Source organism: Branchiostoma lanceolatum, chromosome 1, assembly GCF_035083965.1.
Source record: "Branchiostoma lanceolatum isolate klBraLanc5 chromosome 1, klBraLanc5.hap2, whole genome shotgun sequence".
In the NCBI taxonomy this organism is placed as follows: domain Eukaryota; kingdom Metazoa; phylum Chordata; class Leptocardii; order Amphioxiformes; family Branchiostomatidae; genus Branchiostoma; species Branchiostoma lanceolatum.
The window spans coordinates 14566477-14588903 of NC_089722.1; the positions used below are offsets into that span (position 1 = coordinate 14566477).

Below are 22427 nucleotides of genomic sequence, written 5' to 3' on the forward strand. Positions count from 1 at the left end.
TTTGTGTGTATCTAGAAACAAAGCTATTTCAAACAAGTTTCTTCAATTTCCAAACCTCACTGCAACAGACATTCAAAACATCTTTATGAAATTACCGTTGCTTGCATTTGTCATCCATACCGCTGGCAGTGGCTTAAGTTTTCAATAGGGTCGTCTTTGGGGTCGTTTAACTTTTCAAAGCAGAGCTGGAAAGAGCACGACCGTAATTCGTATACTTCGTCATATCTAAAGCCATGTGGACTAAGTATGAATGCAATTGGGTTCGTTAAAGCTTGCACAGCCGGCTGCCTTAACCCGACGACATTGCTGTTGTGGCAATTTTCCTCATCCTCTGTAATGACTGTCTGCTCCAACAATGTGGTCGTTACGGCACCGCGGCTCACGTAATAGACGACATTATAGGGCTTTCGTCGCTGTTCCAAACCTTTCAGCTTCGTCGACATATTTTGTCTCATGGATGTCGTTCTATAGTTGACAGTGAGCCATAACCTTGATCGCCTAGATTCAAAACTGAGCTGGAGTTTATTGACTGCCGTAGAAAACATCCCCCAGAGGTGAAACGATGATCTGAAGAATATTTCACCGGCCAGTATCTGATGGTCCACAAAGTAGACATGCCATTTACTGTAGTGATGGGATCGGAGAGATTCGGCATCGTAGTGGCTTATATTTCTTATCTTTTCCATCGTTCGGACCCGGATTCATTGTTATGTTTTGTCAATCTTCAGTGTTGTCGACGTCCGGTCCTTTTGCTCATTGTATTTGAGCTTCAACTGCTAGCGATGTGCTACCATCATTCTTACAATCAATATAAAAAGAGAAGACATTTGCTGACGAATGTTTAAAGGTACTGCAAAATTCTTCTATCAGTCGGAAGGTCCCTTACATGTAGATGTGGTTCTTCAGACGTGCATTAAATAGTCTCGTTTTCCCGAAGATCTCCAATGTTTTGTATGGATTAGAATCAGGCGGAGAAAGTGCCGGCTTGGAACAAAGACACATGAAACTGCGATATAGTAAATCGATCTTTCTCGTTATTTTTCGGCATCGCCTCAATTGATGACCTTTTATCAAGGCCAAACACAAACGAACCAAATACGACTCCAGACGACGTCTTCATGCCTTGGTGACCAAAAAAATACGAGCTTCGTGTTTACACAGCTGAATACATTCCTCGAATCTGGTTCAATGTAAATTTTGTTCAGATCTGTCGTTTTATGTTCCATTACTTTCCACCCTTGTCATTACTTATGTTTTTATTGTTATGATATGCCAAGACCCTTGTACGTTCAAATCATCATTTCCATGTTTAATGATACTCGTCTCTGCCTCTGTAGCTTTCTGAGACGTGTTTATATTCATTAAGTTCTGCAGTTGTAGTTTCTTTCTATTGACATACCCTCAACAATGATATCGAAGTTTCAACACCACCATACCCTAATACACCTTGGCTTTATCTAAGAAGACACATGTCGCCGGAGAACGGATATTGAACACATCAAAAGTCTTCTACAAACGACTCTTTAAGCCTACCTGAGACGTATATAACCGATACGCTGTAATGTATACGGCGACATTTACAAAGCTAATCCCGAAGCACATAACCATCTCCATTGACTGATGAAAATAACGGAGAATGTTCGGACAGCCTTGTCCGTACTGCCAAATAGAGAGGGTTTATCTCTTTTCGATAGCCTTGGCTACTTACCTAGGCACCTTGCAGTCTAGCCTCTTAATGGTTGTACAAATAATCATGGATTTTTCAATATCATTCCGGAGAATTGACGCGCTCTTCTTTTGTTTTTATGGTGCTTAAGACTCCGGATCGATAGTATCTCTTCATCGATTAGCTGCGGTTTCGTGAGAGCCGTTTGTTCTGTGAACTGTATGTGGTAATAAAATAGCCTTTTGGATAGGAAAATCCCAAAAGTTTAAATTTGTATGTAAAATGTAGACTGTTTGCAGCTCAGAGAGGCTTCAGACAGATGACAGAGGTTTTAAACCTGAAATATAAAAAAGACTCATTTTCAGATAGCTAGAAACTTCTTGAAATATAATCAGCACGCCAAGGCATTATACACTTCTTATTCATTATTATAAGTTCTCGAATGTTACAAATAAAGACTCGGGCAGTATATCTTGAAACTACATAAAATATTGAATGGCGTGAAATTATATATGTACCGTCTGAGCGACTCCTGTTCACTTGAATGAGTTGCTTATTGGTTCTTTTATGAGCAACAGTACTGAGCGGTTGTGTTATACTATACATGTAATTGATTCCCATCTTTGATTGGATCAATATGATTTGCAGAGCATGTCGCCTGACCCTGAAGACAGCTTTACAACAATCGGTATCTCATAAGTCTTATATAGCATTCCCGAAATGACTCCACATCTATTCTGGTAGTCATTGAGAAGGCTTTTTCTCGGGGTATCAGCTTATTCAAAGTGAAAAATCTATGACTATGAAGAACACCACAAAAGATGTTCATGACTTATGATAATATTCTAGAAAATCGCACGTTGGTAACGTTAGCGTTTTTCTGGACTATTGCAGTGTAAGAATATGTGGATTATTCAAAGTGAAAAATCTATGAAGAAATCTATGATAGACTTTTGTCAACGTTCTAGAGAATGGCACGTTGGTAAGGTTTGCATTTCTGTGGACTATTGAAGTGTAAGGATATTTGAATATCTGCACGGACATCATTGAAAGTTATTGCCAGTGCTCCTAATCCATTATGTATGACGTTACAAGACAGAGTACAACCTTTTGGTCCGAGCATACTGTTCGAGTGTAAGAATATGTAGATATCTGCAGGGACAACATTGAAAGTTGTTACCAGTTAATCTCCATGAAGATCTATCGCTTGCAAGGTATCATCAAATGGGCCGACCAGTATCCAAAATGGTGACCTTATGGATACTGCTCGGCCATTTTGAAACTGCCTTGCCACTGATAAACCTGCTTGGAGATTATTTTCCAGTGCTCATAATTTATTGTGTAAGACCTTAGAAGACACAGTGCATGCAACATTTTGGTCCAATCATACTGTTGAAGTATAAAGATATGTTGATATCTGCATGGAGAACGTTAAAGAATTGTTGCCAGTATAGTGCTCATGAGCCATTATGTCAGACGTTAGAAGACAGAGTGCAAACTTTGGGTTCATTGGGTTCAAGCATACCGTTGAAGCATACGGATAATTATGTTGATATCTGCAGGGACAACATTGAAAGTTGTTACCAGTTAATCTCCAAGCAGATCTATCGGTGGCAAGGTATTATCAAAATGGCCATCTAGTATCAGAAATGGTGACCTTTTGGATACTGGTTGGCCCTTTTGATACTGCCTTGCCACAGATAGACCTGCTTGGAGATTATTTGCCAGTGCCCCTAAGCCATTATGTTGGACGTCAGAAGACAAGAGTGCAAACTTTGGGTCCGAGCATGCTGTTGAAGCATAATAATATGTTGATATCTGCAAGGACATCATTGGCAGTCGTTACCAGTTAATCTCCAAGCAGATCTATATCTATCATTGGCAAGAAATTATAAAAAAGGGCCAACCAGTATCCAAAAAGGTGGCCTTTCGGATACTGCTTGGCCATTTTGAAACTGCCTTGCCACTACTAGACCTGCTTGGTGATTATTTGCCAGTGCCCCTAAGCCATTATGTTGGACGTCAGAACACAAAAGTGCAAACTTTGGGTCCGAGCATGCTGTTGAAGCGTAAGAATATGTGGATATCTGCACAGACATCATTGGCAGTTGTTACCAGTTAATCTCCAAGCAGATCTATCGGTGGCAAGTTACTAGTATTATCGAAAAGGGCCATCCAGTATCCAAAACGGTGACCTTATGGATACTGGTTGGCCCTTTCGATACTGCCTTGCCACAGATAGACCTGCTTGGAGATTATTTGCCAGTGCCCCTAAGCCAGTATGTTGGATGTCAGAAGACAAGAGTGAAAACTTTGGGTCCGAGCATGCTGTTGAAGCATAAGAATATGTGGATATCTGCACAGACATCATTGGCAGTTGTTACCAGTTAATCTCCAAGCAGATCTATCGGTGGCAAGGTATTATCAAAAGGGCCAACCAGTATCCAAAACGGTGACCTTATAGATACAGGTTGGCCCTTTCGATACTGCCTTGCCACTGAAAGACCTGCTTGGAGATTATTTTCCAGTGCTCATAAATCATTGTGTAAGACCTTAGAAGACAAAGTGCAACCTTTTGGTCCAATCATACTGTTGAAGCATAAGGATATGTTGATATCTGCACAGACAACATTGAAAGTTGTTGCCAGTGCTCTTAAGCCATTATGTCCAACGTTAGAAGACAACATTAGGATATGTTGGTATCGCACAGACATCATTGAAAGTTACTGCCAGTTCTCCTAAGTCATTATGTCCAACGTTAGATCTAGAGGCTACAACGTTTGAGTACCAGCATACTGTTGAAGTGTAAGGATAACTTATGTTGATATCTGCACGGACATCATTGAAAGTTGTTGCCAGTACTTCTAAGCCATTTCGTCCAACGTCAGAAGACAGAGTGTAACCTTTGGTTCCGAGTGTAGGTGTTGTGGGGGCAGCACTTAGCGTCCGCACCTTGCGTAGCTAACCATGCATTCTGAATGCGGAATGAGAGCGAGTGTTGTAATGTTATTCATTGGCAGACCGTATCTTACTTCCCGGGAATAAACGAGCTACTCTATTTTCCGTCCGTCTTTATTGTGAAGTCTGTCTCACATCTAGATAAGTTAAAGGTGAGGTGAAATCTCTAGACCCACGGGCGTCTGACGAATGTAATATTTTTCCTCTTTCGAACCGTTTCGGTTGTCGTTCTCGTTATGAAGGATGCCAGTACATCCTGGGCCAGTTCTCCAGGTGGTTGGGGAGGGTGTTGGTACGTGCAATTTCGCACGCTCCAAGTAAGAAGCAATGTCCTCCTTAAATAATTGAAAACATCAAAAAGAAATATTCGAATGGTTCGAACAACACTTTTAAAGATATTATCCTACTTCAAATTACGTTGATGAATGTTAGACATCTAGGTAGACAATGTTTATATTGTAAATAACGCTGGGATTTCCCAATCCTTAATCATCTCATTCCCATGCCTGTATTAATGCTGACAGTTAATCACCGTTGGCGCCTAAGGGTGTAACGTTATACATATTTGATCAGCGTTCTATATCGTTCAATGTTAGGTACTGTTCTCTGTTATCTTTATACATCCGTACTTCATAAGCTTAGAATTGTGCCACCTGTAAGAAAAAATCGCTAAATATGATTAGCCCCTTTTTATGATTATTGCAAAATTTGCATGAATTATGTAGACACATACGTTGTGCCTAAAACTATACAATTCTGTTTATTTCTCAAAGTTATGTCATTTCGAAACTATATAGTCTAGCTCAAAGATATCTAAAATTTGGAATTAATGTAGAAACGTCTTTTTTTTAACCTATGGAATAAAACACGTGCATTGATCGATAGACTCGATTCTAACAAACAGACTGTCGGAGAAAAGTTTTAATCCACTACGATAAAGATCAACAACAACAAATTGCTTATATTACTAACTACAAAGAAAGCATAGAAGATGGGGTGTGGTTTATCATTCTATTTTAAGCCTCGGAATTCTTCCCACAGACGTCCCATGTCGCCCGAGCGTCCATTAGCAGCACACCTCATGCCCCCCTCTCCTCATCGTCTCATCTATATGGTTCTTACCGCTGCCATCGGTACGACAGCCGGCCGTCAGTCTCTTCTTTCAAGTCTCGGCTTCCAAGCGCTGGGCCGGTCGACCTCCCCGGCGCGGCGTGAAAGCGTACACCGTGCGCCCACATGTCATTCGTTACATGTTCATCTCGCATCCGGTGAACTGAAACGGGCCCACAATTCGGGAACGAATATCGGGCGATCTCGGGAATTAATAAAGGTCTGGGTCTGTAATTACACGTGTGGCTGCGGTATCTGATATCCCGGGGGAGATGGTAATGTTATAAAGTTTTCAGGAGACTTAGGTACGCCGTGTTGCCTGCAGGCTATGGCTGTCGGTAGGAATGGGTGATTACGCTGGCAAGGGCGACTGTAGCCTGGGTACCATCCTCCGCAGTTACCGCTTGCTCTCGGAGTTCTCTATAGAGTCAGTAGTAACTACGGAGGATGGTACCCAGGCTAGGGCGATTCGCAGAGAACGGTAAGTATCTTGTTATGTCTAGCAGACCCCCTGGTGAAGGCAATAGAGTCATCTTAGAAAATAACTTTAAGACCTGCTAAGTTGTGTAACTATGTATGTGTACGGATGTTTTCTAACGTTATTACATTTCTGACGTAGTAAACAATATTCAAGACCCATAATGTAAGAAAGTTGGAACTTATGGAAAGCATCAAACTTGGTGAACAATTGACTGGAAATGTATGAAGATTGCCAAATTATGTTTTGGCTTCGCGTGTTACATCCAAGCCTTTAACGAATTTGTAGCTCATGTTGTTCCTTCACATGTTTAACAACATATTTTCATATCGATAGCATGCACCTACATATAGTATTACACGGGTTTTGTTGATTCGTAAACTGTATGAAATAATCGTTTTCGTTTTCGTGTCACATCAAGGAGCAAGGAAGCCATGAAGATGGCGACGAGTTGAAAAGTGACGTCAGTGACATTATTACCTAGCCTTAGCACAATCTGTGTAAAACTATCGCGTTAGTTTAGCCGTGATTGCGCCCATATCTCACCATAATCTCCATCTTTATGGGTCTTGAATGTTGTTTACTACGTTTGATAAGCCAGACGGCAATAAAAACAACCATAATATGACCGAACATGACTAATGAAATCGTCTACATGGCCTCGCGTTGTTACGAGGTAAACCTTAAGTGTGTAGGACATTTATGGCACAGTAACAGTAAACGTTGCCACCATCCTCCCACATGGGAATGATACAGGAGTCCGTATAATGCCATTCATTACTTACTACAAATCGTAACGCCTGGGAATTCCGATCACTCTGCCAGTAAGATACCCCCCCCCCCCCAGGCTTACAAGACAATCTGTTACTGGAAGTAGAATGGTAGGACTCTAGTATTTGTTTAAAAAAGATTTTAATTGGCGACGTGCAAAGACAGTGTGTAAAAGAAAACGTTTTAAAGGTTTTATGGAAGCTTTATTTTGTTAGTGACGATAAACTTTAGGGTCAATACAGACTGATGGCACTCTACTATACGCACATCTTTAGGGTTTTTGTTTCCATAGATACTGATTTTATTCTTTGCATTTAAATGGAGTCTTTCACGCGATTGGTAAACCTTTACATATTGATATGAATAAATAAAGCTCGATTTCATCTTATAACAGTTTCCTTTATTGCTCCACATGTAATTCTTGAGTATTTAAAACCTTGCCTTTATCTGTTTACGCTTTTTGAGAAGACCCACAGGACAGAAAACTATGTCACAGAACTTTCATTGTTGTCTTTTATCTATGAGACACAAGTTGACTGTCAATGTAGACGGTGATGTGTCTCTCCCTTAGATACATACATAATGTAATTATTTGAATGTTATTGCCCACATGGAGTAAATGTAATGGTTATACTACCACATCAATGACCAAGGTGAAATATCATAACCTGCACTGCAACAGCGCTAAACATAGGGAGAAACAAAACAGTTAAGAAATGGATCTATGCTATTACTACCGTTGTAAAACAGTTGAACAATAAAATATAAGGCTATGATACCGCTAAATCTATCGTGTACATGATATCACTAAAGCCATCCTTCACAAAAGAGTTGTAGATGTAAAGCTATGCTACCACTAAATCTATAACATGAAAGCCTCACAACGCCACCATGCGACATACGCTACATCCGCATCAATATAACCTCCTTCTTTGTCTCACAACCGTTTCTATCTTTGTTTCCGGCCCGCGCGGTTTCTCCCCAGATTTATCTTCTCCAGTTTCTGTTGCTACTTGTGGTTGGTAAGCTCCAAACGGGTCTCCGTCTTCAGGAAAATCCGGTTTCGGTGTTTTCTCATAAATTGCTGATATTTTCTGCAACATGCCCACAAGCGCTGTGAAAGAAAAGGTTCAGATGTTTTATTCCATTTTGTCCAAGTGCTTGTTCGGTTCGATTTTATAGATTGTGCTGTAGCATTTTGTTGTAATATGTGTTATATATATTTTTTTCAGTTATTACGTCAGTTTCAATGAAGTTTGAGATCATTATTATTAAGAAAAATGGACAAAAATATGAAAAAAGAGGACCGCAAAATAGAAAATACCGTCTATTCGTGAGTCACTGGCTGATTCTTTCCAGTTCGTGTGATAGAGCTGTTTATCATTGTTGTTGTCATCAGCTCGCCCCAACCATGACGCAACCATGATGATGAACAAAATGGCGACCATGACCCCACGGCTGCACACATTCAAGGTCATCTAAGATTTAAAAAAATAGTTCAAGATTTCTATACATTTACCTTGATCAACAATGCAGCAGTATCTTGTAAAACATATGGGGCAACAATGATTTATCTAAAAGTGATAACATTAATTTGAGAGTCAAAATGTATCAAACGTGTTTTTTTTTCATATATGACATGGGACACTAAGATCTGCGACAAGCATAAGCAACATATGTGAGACCTGTGAGACGATAGTAAGAGAAAAAACTCCTATGGCACTTGTGCGAAATGTTACGTCCACGTTGTTGTCAATTCACGGTTAAGTTACCGAAGATTTGCCCAAGTTACCACAAGCCTAGTTTTTAAAAGATATTTCAAGAATACATGGTGTCTTCCATTATGCAGTATTGTTTCTTGTAAAAGCATTGACCATTTGAGTAAATCTGGTGTTTCTACAAAATAAACAAACATTCCGAATACTCTATAGCAAATTCCTTATTAGACACCACCCAAAACTAGAACCACTCCCAGAAATCATCTTTAATTGCCACAAAGACCAACATGGCGCTTAAATCCATTGCTGCTAGATCTAGAAATCATGCATTTTGTTGACCGTGCAACATGAAAAAACGATTTACCACCTACCATGGATCAGACTCAGGGCAAACGTGTATTCTCTGATCCAGGTTACGATAAGCTGAGACCACAAACATGTACACTCAAAACATCTTTGACCCCTCCTCCGATTCGGGTCAGTTCACCATACCATAGACTTAGACAAGAAGTGACGTACGCAGTCAGACTTGTTGGACAACCTTAGTCGATACGGTTCGCCATACCTCCGGGTCAAAGGGAACCAGGCAGGTACTCTGTAATGTTTAACGTGTTTTTGCCTACCTTCATAAGTGCCTATAGACCAGGAACTGGCCCCATGCTTCCCTCCGCTAGCTACATGTATAGGTTCCGTGTTTTTGGTGGCAACAGAAAAGTGATTCAACAGATATCGAATGGCTACGTGTCAAATAAAAACAGATCATTTTCCCAAACCTGTACGGACAACATTCTAAAAAAAGTGACTGGTAAATCATTTATTTCTTCTAGATAAACAAGATATGTTCTTTATGATAGAGACTTTTTTATGGGAGTTCGCAAATTTCTAACAAGCTTAATTGTAAATGTGAATACTTTTGTTTTAGTTCTGAATCAGTTTGATTCCAGTGAGCTATCGAGTTTGACTAAAATAGTGTCTCTCCCTTATAGAACGAAACGAATGAACGTTTGTCACTTCGTTTGTCCAATCTTTTGTCACTTCTTCCCGACCACAAAAGCTATCTACCATTACCAAATCGTGACCATAGCTTATCAAAACTGGAAGTTCCGCTGCAGTACCATAAAAAGCCACCAGGAGACCCACGATTTAATCATTTCTTCCTTTTGCCAACCCTAACCAATACATCAAATATCATAAAGATCCTTTAACGATGTCTAGAGTTATGCTGTCCTCAAACAAACAAACAGACAGACAGACAGACAGACAGACAGACGCACTCGAAAACATAATCTGTGACTGAGACCATAGCTGCGTTCCAGTCGTATTCAGCTAGATGGCGCTTGTGAATGGCTGCGACATCTACAAACCTGCCGAACAATACATGAACCAACCAGTACAGTGACTAATCTCCGAATTACATTACGCGGGTCATTGTGCACTTATCTTTAGGCATAAACACGTGATCATGATGAATACATTTAATCTTCTTAAGAAAAAAGGTTTTATATTGTTCATGTAGTAATAAAGAAATAAATACATTGCCGATATACACATTTGCTGTTTTCGCTCATTGCGCATGCCTAGGATGCGAAGGTCATCATGTTGTCAATATATGACCTTCTAATTTGTGATGACACCGACGCCATCTTGTTTGGGACGTTATTTGCCCCCAAGCTATATGACTGACAGTACGCAATAGTCACTTGTCGCCCCCACTTTGTCTCAACGTTGAGTGATTCACAAACCCTGGAGCATCTTGGAGTATTCTTTGAACAATGAAGACGACTTCCTTTGTTTCTCCCAGTCATTACCTGCACGGAGAGCGACTCCAGGTGTTTCCAGCGACTGTTGGCTGTAATTTTTCAAAACAACGAAAGCAGGTACGATCTGTGTTTTTCATTGTCCCTAGTCTTACTGACTAGTACGCATTTTATCCTCGAAAGTGTAATGTTCTACTTTGCAAGACAAGGACGGCATACGAATTTGTAAATTCTGAAAGTACATACATTCTCTGGTCAATACCATGTAAGAATAATCTTTACAACGTAAATAGGTGAAGCTATTAGAAAAAGGTAATAAACAATCAACATAACATAACATGTTATAAATGATAAGCTTCCTTTGTACGATGTACACACCAGTAGAGGGACTGTACTGTTGATAAGTCTTACATTTATCTTGTGCTAACATATCGATGTTATGTCGGGTCATGGCCAAATATTTCTAAAAAGCGTAAAAGATAGCCGGTTTAGCTCCATATAGGCACACAAATGTTCGTTAATGAAACGAGGGTCCTTCTATGGCTGTACTTGTATTTAGAACGTCGACACTATTTGTAAAAGCGTACATTTGGTCCCACACTGTGTTGTTTTGTTCAAAACTACAGTCTTTATCAGGGAGCAGTAGCTTAAGGGTATGGGATCAGGCTAGTGACCCAGAAATACGACATTAATGTGACTCACTCTGTCTGCTGCTTCAGATTGCACATCAACAGACTAGTCTGAAATGTTAAAAAGGGAGGGGTTGTTTTTAACGTTCAACCCTTATGATTTGAAGCAGTGGGTAGAAAAGTTGACAGACAGGATTCTTTGTATGTGATATCACGGAAAAATCCACGCGGTGGGTTTGAATGAGACAGAAAAAGGACCTATATTGCTATTTCGAGGACTCCCGGACACCGATTCCAACCATTTGTTTTTCTGCAAGTTCCTTCTGCATGTGGGGGTATGTGTAGGCATTTATGTTTGTACTTCGTAGACGATGTTCTTTAGCTACAAGCGTTTCTATTCTAGACGCGATAAAAACTAAGCTACCGCTACCAGACAACAACTACATATCAGATAACATCCCAATTACGATAAGTACCCGTCTACATTGTGGGACTAGCCCGGAGCGAAAGATGACATGGATAGATTTTATAGTCTTTTGTACGACGAGTTGATCCCTCACAATGTTTCGTCTATCTTGTTTGAATTAACGTTACACATAGGTCGAGTAGTGATTTCACATTTCACTCGAACGAAGTTGTTAATAAATTGTATGTAGATGTTGTTTATATGTAGTTTTTTTAAACACCAGATATTGACTGATCTCTATAGGATTTTGATTGGCATACTAATAACCAAAGTCTTGATCCATTTGTTGTGCCAATAATGTGTCATCATTGTAACGATTTATGGGGATCTAGAATAATGACAGGATATGGGAGGACTGCTTTAACGGATGTAGTAGCGACATTGTATGTGTCGTCTTTTCTTTGCCCACGATGTTGACCATTCCTTAGACAATGTGGCAAGCCATTGCATGTGTTGTCGATGTCACATAAAATTCAAATGGTCTGTTTCTTTTTCCAGGTTTGACAGACTGAGGCGTATCACAAAGTAAGATAGTAAAACGTCCACAGGAGCAAAGGAAAGGCGATGGGCTTCCACCACAGACTGTTGACACTGTTGTTGTCTTCGGTCTCCGTCACAGTTGCCATGTATGGGGATTCTGGTAAGTAAAACCTTCAGTATAGATATACTATAGCATGCAGTGCTAGAATAAAGTTAGCATTAATGGTTTCCTTTTGGGAGAAAAATATCTATATCCCACACCACCTTTAATACGTTGTTCCTTTCAAAACATTGATGGGTACTAAACCATACGTACGAGTGACGTGGTATGGGCAAGTTGCAATGCATTTCTACGGAAATATCCCAAAAATAAAAATACAATTAGCTACGTCAAACTGTGAAGCAAAGTTTAAGAAAATGCTTTGCTCTCAAGTATTTGGACTCTCGCCAGTTTTTCATACACCCTATCAGACCCTTATCTGCAGTACCACGCCAAAGCGCAGCGAGAAGATTTTACCAAATGACCGTTAAAACTGCGAAACATCCCTCTTATTGGGAATGGAAAAATCACCAAAGGCTAGTCAATGGGTAAACATACTCGGGGTCTCTTTGAACATACAGCATTTTGTATAACCTGTTAAAGTGATATATAGCTGACATAATCATTATTGTATTACCTTTTAAAGTGATATATTCCTGATGCAAAGTAACACTGTCGTTTTCGTCACTTGAATTCACAATTCCAGTCTGTTACACCACGAATGCCTGCCACACACTTTTGGTGACGTAGCGTTCAAGATGGACGCACCTTAACATACCTAAATGGCCGTTAATATTTACGACACCAAAAGCTAAAACACAAGTGGTGAGACGAGACCCTCGGGCGATGTGACCCAGCCCAGCACCCCCCCCCCCCAATACGTATCCCATCAAAACTCCAGTGTTTGTGTGTGTGTGTGTGTGTGTGTGTGCTTGCCTTACTACCTTCATGAAAAAATGAAGTATTATTTTGGGTGTGTATGGGCGTGTTTGTGTGTGTGTGTGTGTGTGTGTGTGTGTGTGTGTGTGTGTGTGTGTGTGTGTGTGTGTGTGTGTGTGTGTGTGCGCGCCCGCGTGTGTGTGTGTGTATGAGTGTGTGTGTGTGTGTGTGTGTGTGTGTGTGTGTCTGTCTGTCTGTCTGTCAGTCTGTCTGCCTGTCTGTCTGTCTATCTGTTTGTGTTTCCGGAAATTTGTAGTCTGTATAGAATGATAACTTCGGGATGTATTGTAATGATATATGTTATGTTGGTAAGTCTTGGGAAGACCCTGGTGTGTGACCTTGGTACTGCAGTAGAACCTCAGGTTTTTATATCTTACCTGATACGGTAGGCGAAATACTTTCTGTTGCTAATTGTCTATCTCGTTGAAATCCCTTCGTTATACTTGATACAGACATCCCAAGACAAGGACCACCTGCTATAGACGCACACTTCAGAGAAAGAATCGCCTATAGAACAGACATTGCAACCCTTCCTTGTACCGTAAGGGGGCGTTCTTCTACAACGACCTATGAATGGATAAAGGACGGCCAGAAGTTGATCCTGACGCCAACTAAATACAAACTCGTGGACGGAGAGCTGCACATTCTTAGTCCTAAGAGACCGGAAGACGAGGGAATGTACCAGTGTATAGCGTACAACGTGGACGGCGCAGAAATAAGCCTACCGACATATCTGAGAATAGCATGTAAGTATGACTTATTTTCCTGTTTCCGTGCATTGTGTTTTGGTCATGGCATCGTAACTTTGTTTCATCAAGATGCTGAAATTCAGCTGAATACTCTATAGCTAAGTGCAGGTTAAGGCTAAGTGTGGCCGAACATGTTATATGTGCTTGAAATAACAACAGAGCTTTGTAAAAAAAAGGACAGGCTTTCAAAATTCAAAAGAGAGGTTTGCTTCTGCTCCTGGCGAGTCGGCCTCTGTGTGTATGCTCGCTCGGGTACGGTGTTTTCTTTTTGTTCAAACTTAACATTTCTCAACATTTGTAAATTTCAAGTAAGTCTCTTTAGGATAAAGCAATAAGCAATATGTTGAGGCAGTCGAGAAGCTTACGTATTACATTTTGTGTGCAAGAGTCTTATTATGAATATTTACCTATAACTGGAAACAGGTAGATGATAGTGACAGATATGATACAGTCAAACCTGCCTAGGCGACCACCTTGTCAACGCGACCACCTGGCCATGGCGACCACTTTTTCTCGGTCCCAAAAATTTTCCCCATAGGCACAAGCATTAAGCTGCCTGCCCAAGGCGACCACCTGTCCAACGCGACCGCGACCGCCACGAATTGGGACCACACAGAGCACAATCCCTGCCCATGGCGGACGCCTAATTTTCAAGCGTGTGGTGACATCGGATCATTTTGCTGTCGGATTTCACGGAAATGTTTTCAAGACTTTGAAGGACAAAAATAAGGACAAAAATATATGGAATAGTAATGTTATAGCATCGATTCCTCCATGGAGTGTGTTGATAAAACGTTCCCCCTATAAACATTGTAAAGACAAATATTTGTGATGTTGTTGTGCCTATTCGTAATCTTATAGTTTACCGCAAACTCAGTTCGGTTTAAACTCAATTTTCAAAACGAATACGTAGTACATGGCGCCATAAAGTCAGATTTCACAGAAATTACTATCTATTTCTTGTAGTTTCAACAAAAATTTGTCTGTGTCTTACTAAATTCCGCCGAAAAATGACTTCGCGGCGGGCAAATATCGGGCGAGAAATGTTGTTCCTTGGTCCCGACGCCATCTTGGATTTGGCACGGCCCGGATTGGGCGTACCGCTGACCTTTCTAAAACACGATGCTTTTGTGTATGAACATTTACGAATACTCTAGTTATTGATGAAAATTAAAATTCTTATTTTCTTTTTATTTCCCGGTGAATCTAACAAACCTTTATTGGACGCTGTGCGTTCTGGCTGCGCTGACTTACCTTTCGATGCGGTCGCACAGAGCTTGCCGCGCCGCGCCGAGGTCACACCGTACCGTTTTCATCTTTAGTTGTCAGATCGAAAACTTTTTGCCCCTTTTATCCAGCGGTCGGCGCCCCAAGAAAGGCTGGGGCCAGCAGGTGTTTCTAGGGATTTGTCTTAGGACTTTAAACTTCGATGATGTGCGTGTGTGTGTGTACTATTTAATGTAACGTGAATGCGGGAGGGCGCTGCGTTTGTAGTCAAAATATTATGACGAAAATTTGTACACGATGTAGCGGTATACAATTATTACAACGATAATGGAAAATGTAATTTTTGTAGGATCTTTCTGTCGATGAGAATTGAACCTGGTGGGGGTCATGCTGTCTAAATTGACATAATTTTCCATCCATTTACGTACTGTATTTGAAAACCTCGACCTGGAAACATGTGAGTGGAATCCTCTTCATGGCGACCACCTGTCCATCGCGACCGTTTTTGCTCGGTCCGCCGGGTGGTCGCCTTGGGCAGGTTTGACTGTAATTTTATCTTAATTTCATCTTCTTTTGTTGTCCCGTTCAGATATGGAACCATTCGAACGGACCGTCAGACTGCACATAGTTGTCAACGAAGGAGACACCTTCAGAATCAGATGTGTTCCACCTGACCATTACCCATGTGAGTAGGAGTATAGATAATAGAGAATATGAAGTGTTATAAATCATAACGATGTGTTTGTCAACAATTCTGTCAATGTCTTACAGTCACCAAGATAGGCCAACGATAAGCGTTGTTAATCAAGATGATATCTTTATTATCTCCATGAAAAAGACTTTTTCATGAGATATTGTTTTGCGTGTGCTTGCTTGTGTGTTTGCGTGCGTGTATGTTTGTCCGTCCGAATGCTTAAAATCAACATAACTGAAGAACGTCTAGATGGATTGTAATTCATATTTGGTATGTGGGTAGGTGTTGGAAGGAGGAAGGTCAAGGTCGATTTTGGGCCCCTTGGTATGTGTCACTGGAACTGCAATGGCGTCTTTGTCAAAATCTTCCAAGGACAATAACTGAAGAAAGGAGCAACAGATTTTCATGTTATTTACTATGCAGGTAGCTTAGACAGTGATGTACACAATGAATTGTGGAAATTGGGACTTATTTGTTTTGTTTTGTGTATTTCAGCTGGTAAGTACAGCTGGTATAAGAATGTTCCTCACCAGTTTGTACAACCAGACAAGCGGATTTTCATCTCCAGAAAAAATGGCGACCTCTTCTTTAGATACGCCACCTTGCAGGACTCCGGGAACTACAGGTGATTCATTTTTTTCATTAATGTTATCATTTCTCTTTAGATATTGTTGTTAGAAATAAGAAAACAATAGCAGACAAAATATTCATCTATTTCAATGCTGTTGGCTAGCTATCTCGGCAAACAGCTGTTTTACTTTTCACTGAATTTTCTAAAGATACAATGAGAAACAAGAACATCCTTTGAAAACTTGCAAAGGAAACTATGATAGAATGTTCTGTTTTTCTCCAACAGTTGTGTTCTGTCAGATGACCACCCTTCTCTGGGCTACTACATCGCCCACAGTCCTGCAACGTCTGTCGTTGTGCGGCCAGGAAGTGAGTAATGTTAAAAGTCATCATAACTGCTGTGCATGTAGTAATATGTACCGTCAGAGAAATGCATTGTTCATTGTTTAAACGTCGTTTTAATGTTGCATGCGTCAGAATTTTGTCTATATACACGTCAGGTACTTTGCCATTGTCTTCGCTGTTGGTTGGTTTTACCCGTGATAATGCATGCATTGCATGCCATTTAGAATACCATTGACATTTACCCTACAATAGTTGAAACAAGATGGCCCCTAATTCTGTCCATTTTCCAATTTAGTTTTGAAGTTTTGACCTACTAAGTCACAACATCATTTACGTTGTTTGAAGCCATTTTCTTCTGATGATATTACGTTATAGGGCAAAGTTTCGTCAAAGAGTTACTTAAACCTTGTTCTTCTTCTTTCTGTCATTTGTTAGATTACACTTCCAGACCTCCCCATGTCGTCCTGTCCCCCGAGATTGTACACGCTGTAGAAGGACAGACGGTCACCATGCAGTGTTTTGATGATGCATAGTGAGTTCTTCTCCCTAGTGGTTTGCTATAGCCTTGCAGCAGAACTTCCGCGTTTGATATCTCGTGTTCTGGACATGCTATGGTCATGATTTTTTAGTGGTAGATAGCTCTTGGGAGGGAAGATGATCAACTGACATGCAAATGAGGTCCTTATTTGCATAATAAATGCCACTCGAAAAGGCTAAGATCAGTCGGCGAAGGTCGGGGAATTCTAGTTTATGTTGTGATTTTGTCACTTGTTTTACTACGAAATTTTATGTCTAGAGACTTTGAAATTCCAAAGAAGTAATTTAAAAGTAGAATTTGAAGTCTCCATTTTGCATTAAATCGATCATAACTGACCTGAAAATCATCAATATATTCTGTACGTCAGTCCTGTTTCCAAGACAGTGTGGAAGAGAAGGGCGAGAAAGGAAGACAGTGACGACCTCCCCCTGCCGGGAAATGCGGTACTGCAGAGTAACGACCACCTGTTAGTGCTTCCCAACGTGAGGCGGGAATCAGCCGGGTACTACTTCTGCAATGTGGAAAACACGCTGGGCAGGATTAGCATATTAGCCAGGCTATCAGTCAACGGTAGGTGATTCTTTCATAGCCTATATCTATTCATCTATCTATATACAGTCAAACCTGTACAAGTGTACCATCTCTACATAAGGACCACCTGGCCAATATGGTGATACCTCAGATAATCTTCCCGTTGATACCAGCATTAAGAATCCTGTGTATAGTGACCACCTGTCTATAAAGACCAAACTTCCCATAACAACAAACATAGCAACCCTGAGTGGTCTTCTTTGGCAGGTATGACTGTATTTTTTTAAAAGTAACTTCACATTGGATACGTTGTCTTCATTTCATTGCACTACGCGAGAACACACATCAACAAAGGATGTGATTATAGAAAATAATTTCTATAAACTTAAACGCACATATTTTTCAATCTGCTGCGTATATAAATGTTTGTTCTATGAATGGTTGATGAGTTCATTCAAAAGGAAACACTTTTAACTGTTAACCTATTGTTGCCGTTGTGTTACACAGTTCCTGCGAAAGTTACGGCTCTTGGTAGAGACATTCCTCTGCGCCTGGGAGAGGACATAACATTGAAGGTCACGTTCGAGGGTACACCGCCCCTGACTGTCACTTGGTACAGAAATGCAAATCAGGTAGTGACGAACAGGAAGTACGTCATCAAGGGTGACACACTGATCGTGAATGACCTGAGATTCACGGACAGAGGAAGGTAACAAAAAACACCGCTTCCTTTGTTGTTTGTCAGTTGGCTTTTTTTCATTCAAAATTGCTTCAAAATTTTCTTGTAAACCATTTTGAAAATTCGCTGGTACTAGGAAATAAGAAGCTCCGTCCCATCACATCAGAAGAAATATGAATACAATACTACCTTTGATGAAAACTGTCCATTTTCTGCAGGTACCAATGCATGGTGCAGAACGAGTACGGAGCAGACCAAGTGTCCTTTAACCTTGTTGCAATCGGTAAGTGTGTTAAAAGCGTTTCACACTTCCGAGTACGCATGCGCGGCTACAGGAATGTTGGGTAATATGTCAAAGGTGAGGGCCCATGAGACGTAAACAAAACCCTTCTTTTTTATATCTTTATTCAAATCGAGACAATGGCCGAGACTAGAACTGTTTACAAGCCAGGGGCCCTCATATTTGACATTACCCACAATTCCTGTCGCCGCGCATGCGTACTCGGAAGTGTGAAAACGCTTATTTCGACAAGGCTTCACCTACATCTTGTAATTACTGATAGCTTATGTCATAAAACATAAACTCCACGAATCAGTTCATCTTTTGTATAATGTATGGGGAAAGATTACATTCTCCTATGCCAAACTCTCCTTTACACATTGTATGTCTACAATGTACCTACCCCTATCTCGTTTAGTCACTTTTCATCCAAAGCAGTCGCTGCTAGTCATTGTTGCTTCTCTCAGTCATGTCCCTTTTGGAATTTTCAATGAATACAAATTCAAATACACAAATTACTTGTTATCTGTATCGCTATTACATTCAATCTGACCATTCCCTCTTCCCTCATGACCTCCATGAAAAGCAGCCTGCATACCGACTTGAGCTTCTTATGAATAAACAAAGGTTCAAACAAATAAACTTGTTACCTCCAGAGCCGACAATAGTGAAACCGGTGCAGAACCCCCAGACAGCCATCCTTGGTGAGGACACCACACTGTTGGTGAGATGGAAAGCCTCGACACCTTTCCGGATCAGGTGGAAACAGAGAGACACCATCGTCGTCAACGTCAACATGGATGAAAAACAGACAGTTACAATCATCAACCCCAGGTGAGATTTCAGCTGGTAACTATGGTTTACCATGTGCAATAATCTATTCGTATATGAAACTCACTGGCGGTGGAATCCATGTCTGATGCTTATATATGGTCTCAAAACAATGTTGATTTTTACCAAAATAGACACGTTATTAGAACAATGTTGGCAAACATGAATAGTCTACTGTGTTCTGCTGCTGCACTAGTAGAAATAAACTGATGGACAAAGATAGGAAAGTATACGCACCCAAAGCTATGTGCCAATTGTGCACCTTATTTTGAAGTTTAAATTTATTTTCATTATTTGGGTTGGTGTTGGGCAGTGGATCATCACAGAACTGAGTTGCTGTTCCGTGTTGAACTTTTAGGCACTTGGGATAATTCACTGCCCCCCCCCCCCCACCCCCGGACGAACAACATTTAGTTACTGTACTAAAACAACAGTAGCTAATTGAACTCATTAGCATACAACCTAGTCTTGAATTAATCTTCTTTTGAAGACTACTTCAAGACATCCTAAATTGTCTTAAACTCATTAACATATCTATTCAGAGTTTTGGTATAAAACCTGGTTTTCCAGTCGAAAGACAGACTGTTTAAAAATTGTATCCAGTTGCTTAAGTAACTATTTCTGGCGTGAGTGCTACAAAACTGACATTTGAATCATTTGTTTTACTTTATCAAATCATAACGATTTTTGTTTCATTGCAGAATGAACGTTACCAAAGAAGGGTGGTTGTTCATCAATGACGTCACAGCGGCTGATGAGGGAAATTACACCTTCACTATCTCTAACCAGTTTGGTCAGACGGAGGCGTCCACTCATCTTATAGTCATCGGTAATTCAGGCCTTCTCTGTCTTTCCTACACTACACAGATTTCTTTTTTTTTAATTATAACATATGATAAAGAGCATGTAATGGCACCCATGTATATCTAAAATGAAATACCATATCAAATTCAGTAACACGATTTTGTTTGACTGTAAAAACGTTTCGATCTATTCGCAATTATTCATTTCCTTTTCCACTTGTCCAACCTACACAATCGGGACAAAAACATCATATGTATGAATATATATATATAAATAGCAACCTATCTAGTTGCTAGAGTAACTGCTACCTTGCGTATATATCGTATTACATGGATGTGTAACGTTAACCTTCAGCGACGTATCCTATACACGTATAAAGTGTGTTCTGTGTGAGAAACAACATTTCTGAGCATTCTGATTATTCACATTTGTGCCCACAGCAGCACCAATAGGAAAACAAGCCTCCAACAACATTCCACAAGCAATTGCAGCCTTTGTCACAGTCGCTCTGGTTATGATCGTGGGAGTCGCAGTCGTTGTATGGAAGGTCAGAAAAAGGTAGGAATTTATATGTTCACTCTGCTGTCTCCTCCAATATGTTTCTATTTTTTGTGTAACGGCTGTTATTAGATAAAGATAGTCAATCTATATAATTCTATTAACCTCCCGAAATCATTCCTACATCTTAACATAGTAAACAACATAAAGCAGCATCTAACGAAATAGTACGTTCCAGTACAGTATATACAAAACATATACATGGTTGCACGAAGCAGTTCCTCAGAATATACTTTGAAAATGATTTGAGAAACCTTGCTTCCCTATGTGCGACTCGGCATGAGGAGAGTAAAGAAACAACAACATCAGGCTAGAATAGTTCAAAGAGGGATGCGTCAGATTAAAAACCAACAAAGAAGCTTCTGATTAGGCAAAGTGTGTACTTCGTGGAGGTGACAACTAAAAAATAACGGTTTTGAAACATGGTGACGAATGGCCGAGTCCTTCAAAAAGGTACTTAACACGGATCTCCTCATTCCACCCAGGTGTCAAAATGGGTACCTAACTTCGGTTGGGGAGGTAAAAGGCGGTGGAAGGAGAGGGATGGGCTCCCCGCCTTCCAATGCCGTGTCTTAGACACGGTGGATATCAACCCTACCAACTATTACCTTTTGATTACCTTCTACAACGTTTGACATTTTATCTTGCACACAGACGGAGGGACAGGGTGAGGTCACCGGCCCGGCCAGACGCGGTCATCGTCCGACCGAACGTAGACGAGGCCTTCCGAGTTCGTCTGTATATCGATGATAACGTCACAGCCAATGAGGACTTTGGAATGGACGACACACGAGCACTGACGGCAGATTCATAAAAAAAAGCCTATTTTTAAGTGGTCCTCAAATGTTGCAAACATTTTTAGATTCAGACGCTTGATGATCATACATGAAGAAAACATCACAATTGTGAAACAACATAGCGAACCTTCAATTCAAAGTGCACGAATTAAGAAGGAACTCAAGAAATATAAAACTAAAAGCAATGATGTACAGCTTTTGGAAGCAATGACTTTTGTAAGCCTATTTCTAAATGGTCCTTGAATGTTGAAAACAGTGTTAGATTCGACGCTAAATGATTATATGAACAAAACATCTTGATTGTGAAACAACATAGCGAGCCTTCAAAGTACACGAAGAAGGGACTCAAGAAATATGAAACTAAAAGCAATGATGTACAGCTTTTGTAAGCAATGGTTGGCGAATGTTAAGTGCAATATAGAAGTAGTTTTATATTTTTCTACCATCATTTGGACCATTTGTAAGGTTAAAAAAGTCATATTTGGGATAGCGGGCTATTTGATAGAGTTACCACAGTGGGACATTATCTTCGTTTGCAGCTACATTATTTAGATTTTATGGTGTGCCACGCCACCTAGTTTAAAATGGAATAAAGTCGATCTAAATTTGCCTTTACGCATCTCATTGTTTTTCCTGCCTTGCATTTATAACCTACCCCATGCCATCGACCGCCAACAGTTATTGTCCACGTTGGTAATAATTACTTTGCAGTCCTTACAAATGTGCACTGTGGGACGGAATAGGTTTACAACCAGTACAATGACTGATGTTTGAATAGTCAACAGCCAGCCATATAGTTAAGGGGCGCAAAG

At 40.4% G+C, this 22427-nt stretch overlaps 1 protein-coding gene and 1 long non-coding RNA gene across 4 annotated transcripts; one reads left to right on the plus strand and one right to left on the minus strand.

The window, feature by feature from the left end:
* Nucleotides 1-7164: 7164 nt before the first annotated feature.
* Nucleotides 7165-9230, minus strand: LOC136436602 (uncharacterized). Its single transcript, XR_010756058.1, has 3 exons — nt 9073-9230; nt 8308-8461; nt 7165-8097 (listed from the first exon to the last, which is right to left on the minus strand). It is a non-coding gene; the product is annotated as an uncharacterized lncRNA (long non-coding RNA).
* A 1083-nt stretch (nt 9231-10313) lies between these two features.
* Nucleotides 10314-22225, plus strand: LOC136436591 (contactin-3-like). 3 transcript variants are annotated; one of them, XM_066430702.1, is made up of 14 exons: nt 10314-10578; nt 12052-12193; nt 13465-13758; nt 15578-15673; nt 16178-16307; nt 16539-16621; nt 17033-17129; nt 17503-17705; nt 18174-18375; nt 18564-18628; nt 19282-19459; nt 20158-20285; nt 20704-20818; nt 21473-22225. In XM_066430702.1, the coding sequence occupies exons 2-14, from the start codon at nt 12118-12120 to the stop codon at nt 21630-21632; spliced, it is 1827 nt and encodes a 608-aa protein (XP_066286799.1). In that variant the 5' UTR covers nt 10314-10578; nt 12052-12117; the 3' UTR covers nt 21633-22225. The 3 variants fall into 3 exon arrangements, with proteins under 3 accessions (XP_066286799.1, XP_066286780.1, XP_066286789.1); XM_066430683.1 differs by having other exon boundaries at nt 10315-10578; nt 20701-20818; XM_066430692.1 differs by lacking the exon at nt 10314-10578 and adding an exon at nt 11354-11422 and having other exon boundaries at nt 20701-20818.
* Nucleotides 22226-22427: the final 202 nt, after the last annotated feature.

Coding starts and splice junctions, on each gene's coding strand:
- LOC136436591 (XM_066430683.1), top strand. CDS start 12,118: ATGGGCTTCCACCACAGACTGTTGACACTGTTGTTGTCTTCGGTCTCC. Junction 13,759..15,577: donor GACATATCTGAGAATAGCAT/GTAAGTATGACT, acceptor TGTCCCGTTCAG/ATATGGAACCATTCGAACGG. Junction 18,376..18,563: donor AGATTCACGGACAGAGGAAG/GTAACAAAAAAC, acceptor CATTTTCTGCAG/GTACCAATGCATGGTGCAGA.